This window comes from Cynara cardunculus, assembly GCF_001531365.2.
Source record: "Cynara cardunculus var. scolymus isolate 2C chromosome LG 2, CcrdV1, whole genome shotgun sequence".
Lineage (NCBI taxonomy): Eukaryota > Viridiplantae > Streptophyta > Magnoliopsida > Asterales > Asteraceae > Cynara > Cynara cardunculus.
In genome coordinates, this window is record NC_037529.1 from 3,592,601 (window position 1) to 3,607,070 (window position 14,470).

The window sequence follows — 14,470 nt, forward strand, 5'->3', positions numbered from 1 at the left end:
ATATATTTGACCAAATATCATGCCATATGTCAAAGATACGAAGCAAGTGATGATAAAAAGTTTCACTGAAAACATTGAATTAAATAATTTCCCAATTGGGTTTGTTGGCATTTTTATTATAAGGTATGATCATCCATCCATCCAGCCTTCAGCCAGCTTTTCAGGAATGGAGTGACGTTGGAACTTTAACTTCCAAATATTTTACTCCAAATTCCTTTGACCAAGTATCGGAAATGAAAGGTTGAACACTTCAAGTTGTGTTAAGCACCGATACTGATATAAATATTATCTGCAGTTAGTATATACGGTTTTTGTCTGTTTTCGTGAGTCATCTATATCTATTGTTCTCTACTAGTAACATCTCGTATTGTCAAACTATCTAAAAGTGATCGAATCATACAGATGATTCTGAAACGGTTGTTTTTCGATGTAATTTCTTCAAAATTTCAGTTTGAGAACGAGATGTCTCGATAAACTAATGGTTCTTACTTTTTTATAGTCGTTGAAAAACGGGTATTTTTTTCTCTTCGAAAGGCGAAATTGCTTTTCGACTCAAATGTGAGTGGGCTTAATGGGTCTTGATATTGGGCTGGCCAATGGCTTAACTTGTATTGGGCTTTAAGCCCAAGATAAGAGAGACTGGTTATTGAATTATACCATTCTTCAGGGGGTAATAATGACAAAATATCTAATACCTTACGATACTTTCTTGTTGGAACTTTCTTAAACCCTAAACCCCTTTTCCTTCTCTCAAACCAGGGTTTTTGTGTGAATTTCTTTTGAAATTCGATCACTTCATGGCTCTAATTGAAACCCAAAACCCTGTTTTCATAGGAGATGAATACGAGCTGGCGATTAATCAATCGATTCAAAGCGTATTAGATTCACTGCAAAACCCTAATCATGATTTATCCGTTTTTACATCGACATTTCTCAAATTAATGCAAGCGAAACCCGACCCTCTTCTTGAAACTATCTGGGTTTTCTCGGGTTTAGTTTTTCAAATCGATAATCCTCCAAAAGACGATATTTTGGATGAAGTATTAGCTGTGAAAGATCTTTTTCAATCTATAACTGCTTATTCTGCTTCGTGTAGTCCTTCAGTTTCCATCGCGCTAATTGCGCCTGTCATATTTAAATTGTATGGATTAGCTGTCGATTCGAAGAGGAAAGATGCGGATTTAAAGCGAGGAAAGAAAGCGAAAAGAGAGATTAGGTCATTACTTGATGTAATTTTGGGGTATTTTAACGTATGTTGTGAGGGACCAAACGGTGATGAGGATTCTGGGTTAGTGAGGCCGTTAAATGATCTAGTTTCAATTTGGGTTCATGGTGAAGGGAATGGAAATGGAGCTGGCAAGAATGGATTGAAGCAGTTTTTCCCACTTTTCAGTGATGAAATCATAGACTGTGTTACTGAAGAAAGTGCAGGTGTTCTTGGATTGCTGGCTGGAGCTGTGATTTTAGAGGCATTTTTGTTGAAATTGTGTTTAAAATTTAGTGATGGGAGTTCAAGACAGGAGCTGCAGAATGATTTGAGGAATTGGGCTGTTTGTTCCATAACTGGGTTTCATAATTTCTACTTCTTTGGTAAATACCCTTTATAATCTTTCTCTCACATTTTCGACATCTTTTCGTTTTCTTGTTAATTGAAGAGTTGAAATAGCCTGTTATAGATACTGTATAATGATGCATTTGATTCCACTTGTTTACTGATTTCAGAGTTTTGTATGGTAGACGTTCTTAACACAGTTTTAAGTTATGCAGGAATCTGCTTTTAGAATGTTGATTTTGATGATAATTTTGTAATTCAACTCATTTCTGTTATATTGTTGCCTATGTGGGGTTTCAGATATGCTCGTTAAGATGCTGTTAGAACCGAATTTGACAGTGATGTCCTTACTGGTTAGTTGATTTCTTTTGGAATTATGCTTTGATGCAATCTTTTCTAGCTTTTGATTCATTGATAACACGACTATACTTGTATATAGTACGAAAAGAGTAAAAAGATTCCTAAAAATTATCCTTTGTGGTTTGGTTTTCAGAGTTCCGAAGATGAATCATTTCTGAGGAAACTGATATACGATGTTGTTATATTACCCGACTATTCGTTCCTCAATCTTGAAAAAGTCGGTCATCTTTCCAATAACCACGTAAAGAATAACATTTTGTCGAGACTTATGGTGACCCATGAAGCTATCGAGTTATCTAGGTATGTTATATATGTATATGTATATATGTATATGTATATATGTATATATATACATATATATCTTCTTAACTTCTTCAATATATACAGCCAAAACTTAAATATCGAATTGCTTATGATCTATGAGTGTGCGTTCGGTTGTAGGAAGAACAAAGACCATACAAAAGCCATTTCTTACACAAATGCATTCTCGGGTTCTCATTTACCGACAGTTGTAACTAAATTGGTTACAAGCGAGCTTGGTGCCCAGGGAATAGAAAGTCAACGTAAGGGATCATCACCTGCGGCGTTCCTAAGTAAGCGATACTAACTTCTTTCTATGATTTATATTTTTCCATTGACTATAACTATGGTGTTAAAAGCGTTTTAGGTTTTAGAGTCGAGTCCTTTGGTATAAGGTGCCCAGTTGGTTTATATTGAATACTGTTAGGGTGCGTTTGGTACATTGGACAATATAAAACAGGGATCACTGTTCCGTGTTTGGTAGGACTTTTATGTGGAACAGAGTGGAACAAGCATGTTCCACCTCCATCCCATGGAACAAGGTGAAACAAACCTATATTTTACCAATATAACCTCAAAATAAAACCTAAGGGGGCGTTTGGTTCGCTGGATTGCTGAAGGAATTGGAATGATCAATTTCGTTGACTAAATTCCGTTCAGGCGTTTGGTTTACCTATGAAATGAAATTGAATTCCCTACATTCCACCATTCATGAATTTGGTCATTCCATCACAATTGAGAAGGAATTCAATTCCATTCCATCCCATCCCATTTTCTCAAAACGACAAAGTATCCCCATCATCCCTACTTCATTTACCCAAGCCCGTATGACCTCCATCTGAAATCTGATCCACCGTCGATCACCACTTACCACTGTTCACCACTCACCACTATTCACCACCACCGATCTGAACCACTGCCGATCATTCTAATTCCTTCAAAGTCAAATTTCTTTGATAGATTCTATTCCTTCAATTTCAAAGTCAAATTTCTTTGACAGATTCCATTCCTTCAGAAAACATTTTGTGAACCAAACGCACCTCTAATTCTCTTCTAAAACATCAAACACGCCTCTCTCTTTACATTTTATTCATTCTTTAAATTGTATCTATTGTATATTATGCTTTTTAAACTTTCACTTTATTATCCTCAAAATATTATTTTTATACGATTTTCGTATATTGGTTAATTTATGTAATTTATTAAATATTAATAAATAAAATAATAAAGAAAATGTATAAAATAAAAATTGGAAACTACATGAACTTTTTATTTTAGTGTCAATTTAATCGTCATGACGAAAACTTTCTACTGATATATTTTGTTATAAAAATATTTATTTTATTATAGTTCAAGAAATTACAATAGGGGTAAATGGGTCATTTTATTTGTTCCGTCCTGTCCAGTTCTGACTTACCAAATGTTGAACAATTGTTCTTGTCTTCCCTGTCTTGTTACCAAATGCACCCTTAAGGTTTAGGGTTGGTTTAGGGTACGATTTGTAAAGAACTTAAAATGGATTTTGGCATTTTTTGTAAAAATCATGGTTAATTTGTAGCAGAAAAACTAAGTGCGATAGTTGATTCTGACTCTTTTTCAAATTCGGTAAATGTCGGTCGATCATATACTTCATTAGAGTTCTATGATTCAGAGTATCCTTTCCCGGCTGGGTTTTGATCGTATACTTCATTAGAGTTCTATAGCGTTTCTTGATCACATTACAAAGTTGACTCTTTGACTGATTATTTTTTCAATCGTCTGGCTTCAGAATGGATGCTCGATCTCGAGGATCAAGGTTTGCGTTTGTGTGATGGTTTCATGTCAAAACATCGTGAAAGATTAGTCCGTCACAGTTCAAGACTGGACCTTGACCAACCGTCATCTGAGAAAACAGATAACAATCTACTCTTCTTCATCGATAACAAGGGTAACGATGAAGACGAAAATATTAACGATTCCATGAACGACGTCTTTGTTGCTGCTGCCCACGAAATGCAATCTGGGAAGAAACGAAAAGAAATTAAGACGAAGGACAAAGATGGAGTCAAGTTTCAAAGACACAACCTTTCAGGTCCAAGAGCTGCCGGCGAATTCAAGACGGATGATTCAGACAGTGCGAGCGAAGTGGACGATCCCTACTCCGATGAAGATCTGGAATGAAGGAAAGTGTACGGATTCGAACCGATCTCGAAAAAACAAGATTCTGTTAAAAAAACATGGTTAGAATGTCTGTTTATTAATTCAGGGACCAAATGTATCCATTCGTCCTAAGTTAAAGGACCAGATTTGTATTTTTACTGTAACAGAAACATCAATGATTCAGCCAGCTTAGCTGGATAATATTCCCTTTTCTTTCTTTTGGTACAATGTTTCTCCAAAGTATTTATAATATTAAATTTTTTTATTTTATATAATTAATAATATTAGGTTAAGATGAGGCCATGTTGTCGAACCTACTTTATTATCATTAAGCTGTTTCTTCTGTTTTTAAAATGCATCATAAAGTCATCTATCTTTTTATCAACAATTTTTTAGATAAATTCCAATTCAGACATATTTTATTTTTATGTCCCGTTTGGTTCTAAAGAGATTTAGAATTGAATTCCATTCTAATCTTATGACTGGTGTTATTCCGTTGATAGGTATTCACGGTTCAGTTCGGTTCGATTAGTATGTAAAATATGAACTGAACAGCATGAGGTGGATACCTGATAACTCAAACCGAAACCGAACCGAAGTAAGGTGGTTACACATGGTTCGGTTTACAGTGATCCAAATTTATAAAAAAAAAATCATTTATAATATAAAAATGGTACCATAATATAACATGTAAAACAATTACATAACAAATAAATGAAAATAATCAAAGCGCTGTAAATTAAAATAAGTTTAATTGTTTAAAAACATCGATTTTCCGGTAAATGTCGACCTTTCACGATTTCATACCATCGAATTTAATCATCCACCGTAATTATTGACACTAAAACATAAAAAGCACTTTACTCATTTAACTTTGGGTTGATAGATCTATAAATGATGATATAAATATCTAACACTTAAATATTATACTGTATCCGGTTCGGTTCGGTTCGGTTCGGTTCGGATACCTAAAATTAAAAACCGAACCCGACCCGTGAATACCCTGTTTTTTGATTTTTGGATTTTTTGGTTATCGGGGTTTTCAGTTTCGAATCATATGGCTCGGCTCGTTTTCTCGATTTTCTGGTTGTTTTGAACACCCGTAATTGTATTAACGCTTCTTGGCAAATTATGTCTATTTTTTTTATTAACCTGGATATCCAATATGCAATGCGAACCGACTAATCCCAGGACGATCACCTGCTTTGCAGATAGCTCGGAGTCACCACATTTGAACATCCGTGACCACAAGAAGATTTTTATTGCTTCTTGAATTTGAACCTGAGACCTTCCGGTACTTTTGATCTTTAAAATTAAGCTCAAACCAATAAGTTACGGCAATTATGGTTGCCTATTTATTTTACCATCACAAATATGATGATATGACAAAGAGAGAAAAAACAAAACAGTAATCGGTTTGTATACAAGTCATTAAAGATTACTAGCTTTTGTTATTGCGAGATTTATGGAGAGTTTCTAGAGAGAGAGAGAGAGAATACTAAAAGAGGAAGGAGGAGAGAAGAAGAAGAGAGAGAGAGAAGAAAGGGTTTTTGGGTTTTCTTCTTTAGACGACGGCCATGGCAGATTCAATCGATTCCATTGCCGTTGATATGGAAACCGTCTATCTTGGTGGAAAGGTTTTCATTGCCATTCTTGCCTTAATTTGAATTTGAGATCGTCTTTTTATGCCTACTTTTAATTCTTCGAATATATGGTTGCTAATTTCTGATTATTGTTTCATGTTTTATGTCAATTAATGAATTTCTTAGATACTCATCTGGGGTACGTCAATTTTCCCAATTTTGTTAATGTGATTTTGGGGCTTCTGGGGGATTTAGCGGGAAAAGGGTTTTTCTAGTTTCTTTCGATGATGGATTTCTTGAATATCGATTTGATATCGTTTCTCTTTTATTGTAATCGATTTGTTGAAACCCCATGGTTTGATTCAATTTAACGATTTTGTTTATTTGGTTTTGGTTGTTCTTGAGTTCTTCGGGGGACTTGGTAGGACACATTTTTTAAATCTTCTTTTAGGGGGCTATTTACTTCATCCTTTTTTCCATCAAACCCTGTATGGGTTAAGACGTCTGTCTGGATAGATTTGTTCCGAGGGACAGGAGATAAATGGGTTTGAAGGAGGCAAAGAGAGAGGGTTCGGTTATTTTTTGGGCATTTATGGTATTAATCTGTTTTGGAGTCTTGCCTTATCCCATATTGTCATTTTGGCTTAATGGCTTACAATTAAGCCGTAAAGAAACACTCTGGCTGACCAAATAAGCCGCCCATGTATCAAGCTCATTAAGCTGTAAATAGACGGCCCCTTAATGTCATTCAGTTGCATACACATATTTTGGGGCGAATCCTGCACTAGTACGGTTCCGTTGGTGTTGCAGGCCTTATATTAAGTTTCTAACTCATTTTTTCATTACGGGTGAGTGGGTTAGGCATTGCAATCTGTTTTCTAGATCCGCGTACAACTTATATAAACCTTCGGGTTTCCCATGATTGTGAATCTTTGTATTTACTTATTTTACGTGGTTGTAGATTTGTTGCCACATATGTTCAGAAGACTAAATGAGCCGGCTGATTATGTGGCTTCTTGATTGTTCATATAAAACTATATGTTAATGCTTCTTCCATCCCATGAAATCTGCAATGGTTCTAAATTTAGATCCTTTCTTTGTTGGTTAGAAAGTCGAATATATTGGTCATTTCTAACTCATCATGTTAACATTGCTTCCGTTAATACTTATACGTTGTGATTTGTATTTATTTACTGTAGTTCTAGATTAAGGGGTTGTTTGGTTGGTTTTCCAAAACCTGTACGGATAAAACTGTCTGTGTGGATTAATCTGTCTTTACAGATTGAGAAGGTTTTTGTTTGGGAGGGTTTTTTCATATATGAAAGGAGTGCTTTTTTTAATTGGGAGGGGAAGATTTGGAAAAAAACGTGGCTTTCTGCATAAAGCTCCTACTAAAAGCTTACTGAATAAGGCACTTTCTATATCATTAAGCCACTACCGAAGGATCTTTATATTTCATCATCTCTGTGTGGTTATAGTAATGTGGTGTGAAATCTTTATTCAGGAACATATCATTCGGACAGCCCATGGTTCTGTGTCTGTTATTGTTTACGGAGATGAAGAAAAACCACCATTGATTACTTATCCCGATGTAGCTCTAAATCGTAAGATCTCCCCCAAACCATTGACCGCTTGTCTCGTAGATCATCTTTTTTATCTAACTTTTTATGTTCAATTTATGGGCACAGATATTTCATGTTTCCAAGGATTGTTCTTCTGTCCTGAAGCATCGTCTTTGCTACTACACAATTTCTGCATTTATCACATAACTCCACCTGGACACGAGGTCTGTGAATCTATATGACGTTTACATGTTTGAATTGAAACTTTGCTCGATTACATTATTAACCCAAAAAAAATTGTGGGAATTTGCACAAGAGTTGTTGCAGTTAGGAGCTGCATCCATTTGTGCCGATGATCCTTACCCTTCTGTTGATGATCTTTGCGATCAAATTCTCGAGGTCCTCAATCATTTTAGGTATATCATAACTCGTTCTTCGCTTTCTTCTTTCTCGTCTTTGATGTAAGAATCAAAAACAGGATGGGTTGTGAATTTGTGATGTTATGATATGATTTTGTGGTTTTTTAGGCTCGGTGCAGTGATGTGCATGGGGGCAATGGCCGGTGCATATGTCCTTACACTATTTGCGGTATGTCTTTCAGGGCTTAGGGTGTGTTTGATATCCAGACAAGATAGAACAGAACAGAACAACTGTTCCGCGTTTGGTAAAACGAAATTGGACATGACAGAACAAATAAAATGACCAATTTACCCCTCATGAGTAGTTTATATATTTTGATTATTTATGTAATTTTTTTTTACAACAAGATATATCATTAGAAAGTTTTCGTCACAATTAAAATGACATGAAAATAATATTTAAGAAATTACATAAATTAATCAAAATATAGAAACTGTATAAAAATAATATTTTGAGGAAAGTAAAGTGAATGTTTAAAGAGTATAAAATACAATAAATAAAATTTAAAGAATGAATATAATGTAAAGAGGGAGGCGTATTTGATGTTTTAGAAGAGAATTAGGTTTTATTTTGAGGTTAGATATAGGTCTGTCCCACCTTGTTCCATGGGGTGGGGATGGAACAGGTCTATTTCGCTTTGTTCCTGTATGTTCCCATAAAAGTCTTGCCGAACGTGGAATAATGATCCCTGTCCTGTCCGGTGTACCAAACGCACCTTTAGGGTTTAGGATTTGAGTGTTTGTTCTGAATATGGTTTTGATTTGGCAGATACGATATAGAGACAGAGTTGCTGGTTTGATACTCATTTCGCCTTTGTGCAAAGCACCTTCTTGGACCGAGTGGTTTTACAATAAGGTATTCTGGGTTATTAGTTATGCCGAGTGGTCGCATTCCATTGTGTATGTATTGATTGTATCTTTACTTTTGATGTGGATAGTTGATGTCGAATATGCTGTACTACTACGGTATGTGTAGCGTGTTGAAGGAGTGTCTGCTTCAAAGATACTTCAGTAAGGTACACTTTGTATCGGGTTATTTACAAGAATAACCTTCCGACAGATTTTTTCTAAATGCATGACCCCGGCACAAATTTTGTGCGTGTACATGTGTTGGCTCTGATGAATGAGATTTCGTTGGATCAAAATCAGGAAGTTCGTGGTAGTCCAGAAATCCCGGAATCAGATATTGTGCAAGCATGTAGAAAGGTGCGTCTTTTGATGTTTTTATATTTTCTTGAGATGAACGGAGGGTAGAGATGGATATACTGGGCTCGTTTGGTATAGAAACAATCGTTTTACTCTTTAGGGTAGAGGTCAGGTTTGTGTACATCTTACCCCCTCCACCTCCAGATGGCATCTGTTACGTTTTTTGCAAAAAAATCTCTGTAGATTTATTTCTTACAGTCGAATGGTGCCACCGCTTTGATAGAGATGGATATACTGGGCTCGTTTGGTATATGTCTTCATTCTTTTTCTACAAAATGAATTATACGATGTGTAATACGAATTACTTTTTCTGCAGCTATTGGATGAGAGGCAGAGCAGCAACGTGTTGCGGTTTCTTCAAGCAATTGATAGGTATTGGCAAGAGATGATGTTGTTTACCGACATCTTGTGACCAACAAATGTGGCTGACCGAGATGCTGACCACCCGGTCAAAGCATCTCAGCGGTTACCCAATTTAATTTACTAAACGGTCTCTAAGATTTGAAGTTTTTTTTGGAATGGGCAGGAGACCCGACATTACTGAAGGATTAGAAAGACTAAAATGCCGAACGCTTATATTTGTCGGAGATAGCTCCCCGTTCCATTCTGATTCCCTCCACATGACCACAAAACTGGATCGAAGATACAGTGCTTTAGTAGAGGTATGTTGACTGAGTTGACCCGATCGACAAACATGCACATGCTGATGCAAAAGAAATTTGCAGGTACAGGGTTGCGGATCGATGGTAACAGAAGAGCAGCCGGATGCAATGTTGGTTTCATTGGAGTATTTTCTAACGGGGTATGGATTGTATAAGTCGAATGGCAGCCCGCGTAGCCCATTGAGCCCGACCCGCAGCATCTCCCCGGAACTTCTCTCGCCAGAAAGCATGGGATTGAAGCTTAAACCGATTAAAACGCGGGCTATCTTCTGAACGTAATTGCTTTTCCTCGTAACGGTCGATATCGAAAAAAGATTGTTTAAATTTGGTTGTAAAGTATACTTTCTTTTTCGATAGAAAGGGTAGATATGTCAAATGGAGTTAGGGTTCAGGAGTAAGGTTAAAAACATTCTTTGAATTTTGTATTTTGTATTCATTCATTTGTATTTGTATAAAACACATTTGGACGTTTTATTATATTCATTACACATTTATATCTGGTTGATTTAAATAAAGAAAGATTCATATGTGAATAATTGAGAAATCTTGAAACTCAATAGAGATTTATTAAAAAATAAAAATCTGTATTGACATAGAGATTACATATGATTTTACATGTGCATCTTTAAATAGATTTTCTAATGATTCATATATGAATCTTTCATTCTTATCTTCTCACGATATTTAATCCTTTTTCTTTTAACCCATCATTAGGAGTATATATTTGATTCAAAAATGAGGTTCAATAATATTCATAGCCAACTAAGGAGGGTTGTTTTTAGTATGGTCACGTCTTATTCAGTCAGTGATATATGATCTATTCAGTAAGCTTTTAGGAAGAACTTTATACAGAAAGTCAAGTTTTTTTTAAACTTGTTATTCTCAATTGAAAAAAAAACAAACTCGTTCAATCTATTAAAACTTTTTCTAAACAAAAATCTTTTCCTAAAAAGACATTAATCTTTACAAACAGTTTTATCTACTCATACAGATGACAAATTGGTTTAAACTTGACTCCAAGTGTCAAAAGTACCAGAAGATCTCAGGTTCAAATCAAATGAGAAATAAAAATCTTCTTTTGACTATAGAGGTTCAAATACGATGACTCGGACTATCTGCAAAACAGATAGTCGTTCTGAAATTAGTCAGCTCGCATAACGGTTGGACATCGAGGATAATAAAAAGAAAGAAAAAAAGAAAACCCCACCTTCCAACCATATCTTTAAATATGATTGCATAAATAAAGACACCAACAAAGTATTAATTTAAAATTTCTAGAGTGAATTTTGATTTTCATCCTTGATATTTCTTGACTGTTACCAAATTGGTCCCTAATACTAGCAAATCTCTTGGTTTTGGTTCCTCCTGTTATTTTTCTCTGTTAACTCCAGTTAAATAAAGAGTATTTTGGTCATTTTACACTTAAAAAACTATTCAAGAATAAATGAATTTTAAGGATGGATTTCGTTAAAATTGACAAACGTCAAGGATGAAAACCAAAATTTACTCAAACTTTTGTAATCGTAGTGGCATTTTCGTGTCTAGTTTTTTGAAAATACAGTATATATCATTCAAAAGTAAGGTCCAAAAGATATATATTACATACGCTTTCTTGGGGTTGGATTCCAGTGAGTTAAGGTGAGAAACGTAAGAACGAATCTCCACCCTTAGATGCACATTGGAACGAGATACATAGAGATGCACCAAATCAATCTCAGTATCAAACTTGATTCATGGTTGAGTTTGAGATTAAAGGTGATCAAAGGTCCAAATCTCTTCTAACGTTTCTCACATTAACTCTCCTTCTGTTTTCTCGAAAGCAGGTACATCGTTTTCTAAAATGAGACAATAATTATCAAAAGAATCCATAAAGTAAATACTCAATCATCATTTGTAAAGTGAAAATCTTTTATAGGTGGGTGTGGAATAAGTTCCCTCTAACCATAACCAATGCTCTACATGTTTTTGCCATTCTTCTTCAACTGTGTGAAAACTCACTCTCCACTGTGTGACAAAATTTACATGTTCTGCCATTCTCTTCAACTGTGTGAAAACCCACTTTCCACTGTGTGAAAATCTTGCCAGCCATGGCCGTCAGCAACAACATAATAGCAACCATAAACTTCATAGCTCTCATATGTTCGATTCCGATCATCTTCACCGGAATCTGGCTTGCGTCCAAACCCGACAACCATTGCATCCGCTCCCTTCCGTGGCCCATCGTTTTCGTCGGTATCCTCTTCCTCCTCCTTGCCTTCACCGGTTTTGTCGGGGCCCACTGGAACAAACCGGGCTTATTGTCCTTCTATCTGTTCTGCAACGCCGCCCTCATTGTCACCGGAATCATCCTCCTCATACTTGCCTTCATCGTCACCCACCCGTCCGGCGCATTCTCCGTTCCCGGTCGGGAGTATGACGAGTACCGTTATATGGGGTACTCAGAGTGGCTGCGGGATCATATCACGGATCCTGAAAATTGGGGAAGTATAAGGGCGTGTTTGGCTTCGTCCTCGACTTGCACCAAGATGGTTCGGGATTCTTACACCGCACCTCAGTTCTTTTCGACCCATATCTCCGCTCTTCAGGTAATTCTTTAAGTTCTTTACTGAGCAAATTCTATGAAAATGCAACGTACTTTGTTCTAATTCTTATTCAGTATAGCACACACTTTTGAAACCTTTATTTTAGTACCTCATATGTGATATCTCAAACATTTAGACTAAGAAGCTGTTTGGTTGGTTTTCCATTAAGTCTTGTATGGATAAAATTGTCTGTGTGGATTAATTTGTCTGTATGGATTGAGAAGACTTGGTTTTCTGCATTACGCTACCTCCCAGAAGCTTAGTGAATAAGACACTTTCTATGTCATTAAGCAACTACCCAAAAGTTATATATAGCTGACTGAATAAGTTGTGAGTCCGATTAAGCTCATTAAACTACCAACAAACAGACACTAAAGTTTGTTGCACAAGATACGAGTCAAACCCAAGCATCAGATGTAACTGAAGACCGAAATGTTTGAAATGTCACATTTGATGTACCAAAATGGAAATTTTAAAAATACGATACATAAATTAAGAATCAGATCAAAATACGTTGCAATTTTTCGTAATTTACCCTACATATATACATGATATTACGATAGTGGTATTTTTTTTACAGTCAGGATGTTGCAAGCCACCAACAGTGTGTGGGTATCAATACGTGAACCCGATAACGTGGATCAATCCAACGAACCCAATGGGGGACGTGGATTGCATCATATGGAACAACGACCCTAACCAACTGTGCTACAACTGTGATTCATGTAAAGCGGGTGTGTTGGGAAACCTACGGAAAGAATGGAAAGAAGCCAACGTGATACTGATAATAGCAGTGATCGCTCTCATTTGTCTTTATCTCATAGCGTTTAACGCTTACAAGAACTCACAAACCGGATCCAAGAAGTAAACTACACGTCGAGTGTGTCGTGCTATGATGACTTGTACATCATTCATTAGAAGTTGTACACCTATAAGGTTGTTTTCTTGAAGCTAGTGGTGTGCATATATTCCTTGTGTGCTCTTTTTGTAGACTTCAATTTATGCAATTTTCCTTGACCATACAATACAAGAATCTGCTTTTATTTTACTTTTTGATTTTTGGATTATTCTCCTTCAATCATTGAGCAGCAATGAACCGGGATATCCAATCCGTTATGTGAGCCGACCAATCTCAGGATAACCATCCACTTCCCGATGGTCTGGAGTTACCGCATTTGAACCTCCGTGGCTGCAAGGGGATTTTTATTCCTCCTTGGATTCGAACCTGTGACCTCCAGGCGCTTTTGACCTTTGGAGCCCAAACTCAAACCAATCGGACACCACCCTTATGGTTTTACAATGCAATAATTGTGTATCTATGGATGCATCAGGATGTAAAGTTTTATTGTATACTGAATATTTAACTCGGATTCTACACTCTAAAAAAACAAAAAATATAAGAATTAGTAGGTAGGGAGTTTCAAACAAGAAACTTCTTTATATATATAGGTGGTAAAGGGAGGTTTAGGGGAAAACCCCCAAAAAATGAACTGAGGAACATCCTTGTAGCCATGCATCTAGACGTTATACATATGTGCATACAGGTAATTGAAGTTGTTTTTTGGTTTTTATGCACGTGTGCATGTTATGCACATTTGACTACTAGACAAATTGCTTATAAATTACTTGTATGCACATGTGCATACCATCCAGATTATAGTTACCAGGGTGTTCTTCAATTTTTCATTTTTTTGCGGTTTTCCCCTAGGTGGTGGTGGTGTGTGTGTGTGTGTATATATATATATATATATAGGTGGACGTTCAAACAAGAACACCTTCATTTTACTGCGGATAACTTGGCCCACGATCAAGGTCGGGACAAAGGTCATTTGTGTCTCTGATTTAGCATCACATGATCGATTATAGTATCAAGAACACTTTTACCACATGTGATAGTAGACATGATGGGGCCTAGTAGTGTGCATGCGACTTGGCCACAACCAAGGTCGCGTCAAATGTAGTCCACGTCTGAGATTTAGTATCACATGTGATTTATTATAATAAAAAGGTGTTCTCGCATTTTCATAAAATGAAAGGTATTCTCGTTTGAACCATTCCCCATATATATATATATATATATATATATATATATATATATATATATA

At 36.1% G+C, this 14,470-nt stretch overlaps 3 protein-coding genes across 3 annotated transcripts; all 3 read left to right on the plus strand.

The window, feature by feature from the left end:
- The first annotated feature begins 755 nt into the window (after positions 1 to 755).
- On the plus strand, positions 756 to 4,556 carry LOC112505121. The gene is made up of 5 exons (XM_025109073.1): positions 756 to 1,590; positions 1,853 to 1,905; positions 2,046 to 2,212; positions 2,354 to 2,505; positions 3,981 to 4,556. Exons 1-5 carry the CDS (start codon positions 798 to 800, stop codon positions 4,370 to 4,372), a joined length of 1,557 nt encoding a protein of 518 aa, XP_024964841.1. The 5' UTR covers positions 756 to 797; the 3' UTR covers positions 4,373 to 4,556.
- Positions 4,557 to 5,835: 1,279 nt separating this feature from the next.
- Positions 5,836 to 10,281, plus strand: LOC112506492 (protein NDL1-like). Its single transcript, XM_025110583.1, has 11 exons — positions 5,836 to 5,988; positions 7,439 to 7,538; positions 7,623 to 7,720; positions 7,824 to 7,912; positions 8,024 to 8,084; positions 8,685 to 8,771; positions 8,854 to 8,931; positions 9,065 to 9,121; positions 9,438 to 9,493; positions 9,648 to 9,783; positions 9,847 to 10,281. The coding sequence occupies exons 1-11, from the start codon at positions 5,929 to 5,931 to the stop codon at positions 10,054 to 10,056; spliced, it is 1,032 nt and encodes a 343-aa protein (XP_024966351.1). The 5' UTR covers positions 5,836 to 5,928; the 3' UTR covers positions 10,057 to 10,281.
- Positions 10,282 to 11,775: 1,494 nt separating this feature from the next.
- Positions 11,776 to 13,403, plus strand: LOC112507592 (tetraspanin-2-like). The gene is made up of 2 exons (XM_025112240.1): positions 11,776 to 12,368; positions 12,946 to 13,403. Exons 1-2 carry the CDS (start codon positions 11,871 to 11,873, stop codon positions 13,231 to 13,233), a joined length of 786 nt encoding a protein of 261 aa, XP_024968008.1. The 5' UTR covers positions 11,776 to 11,870; the 3' UTR covers positions 13,234 to 13,403.
- The last annotated feature ends 1,067 nt before the right edge of the window (positions 13,404 to 14,470 follow it).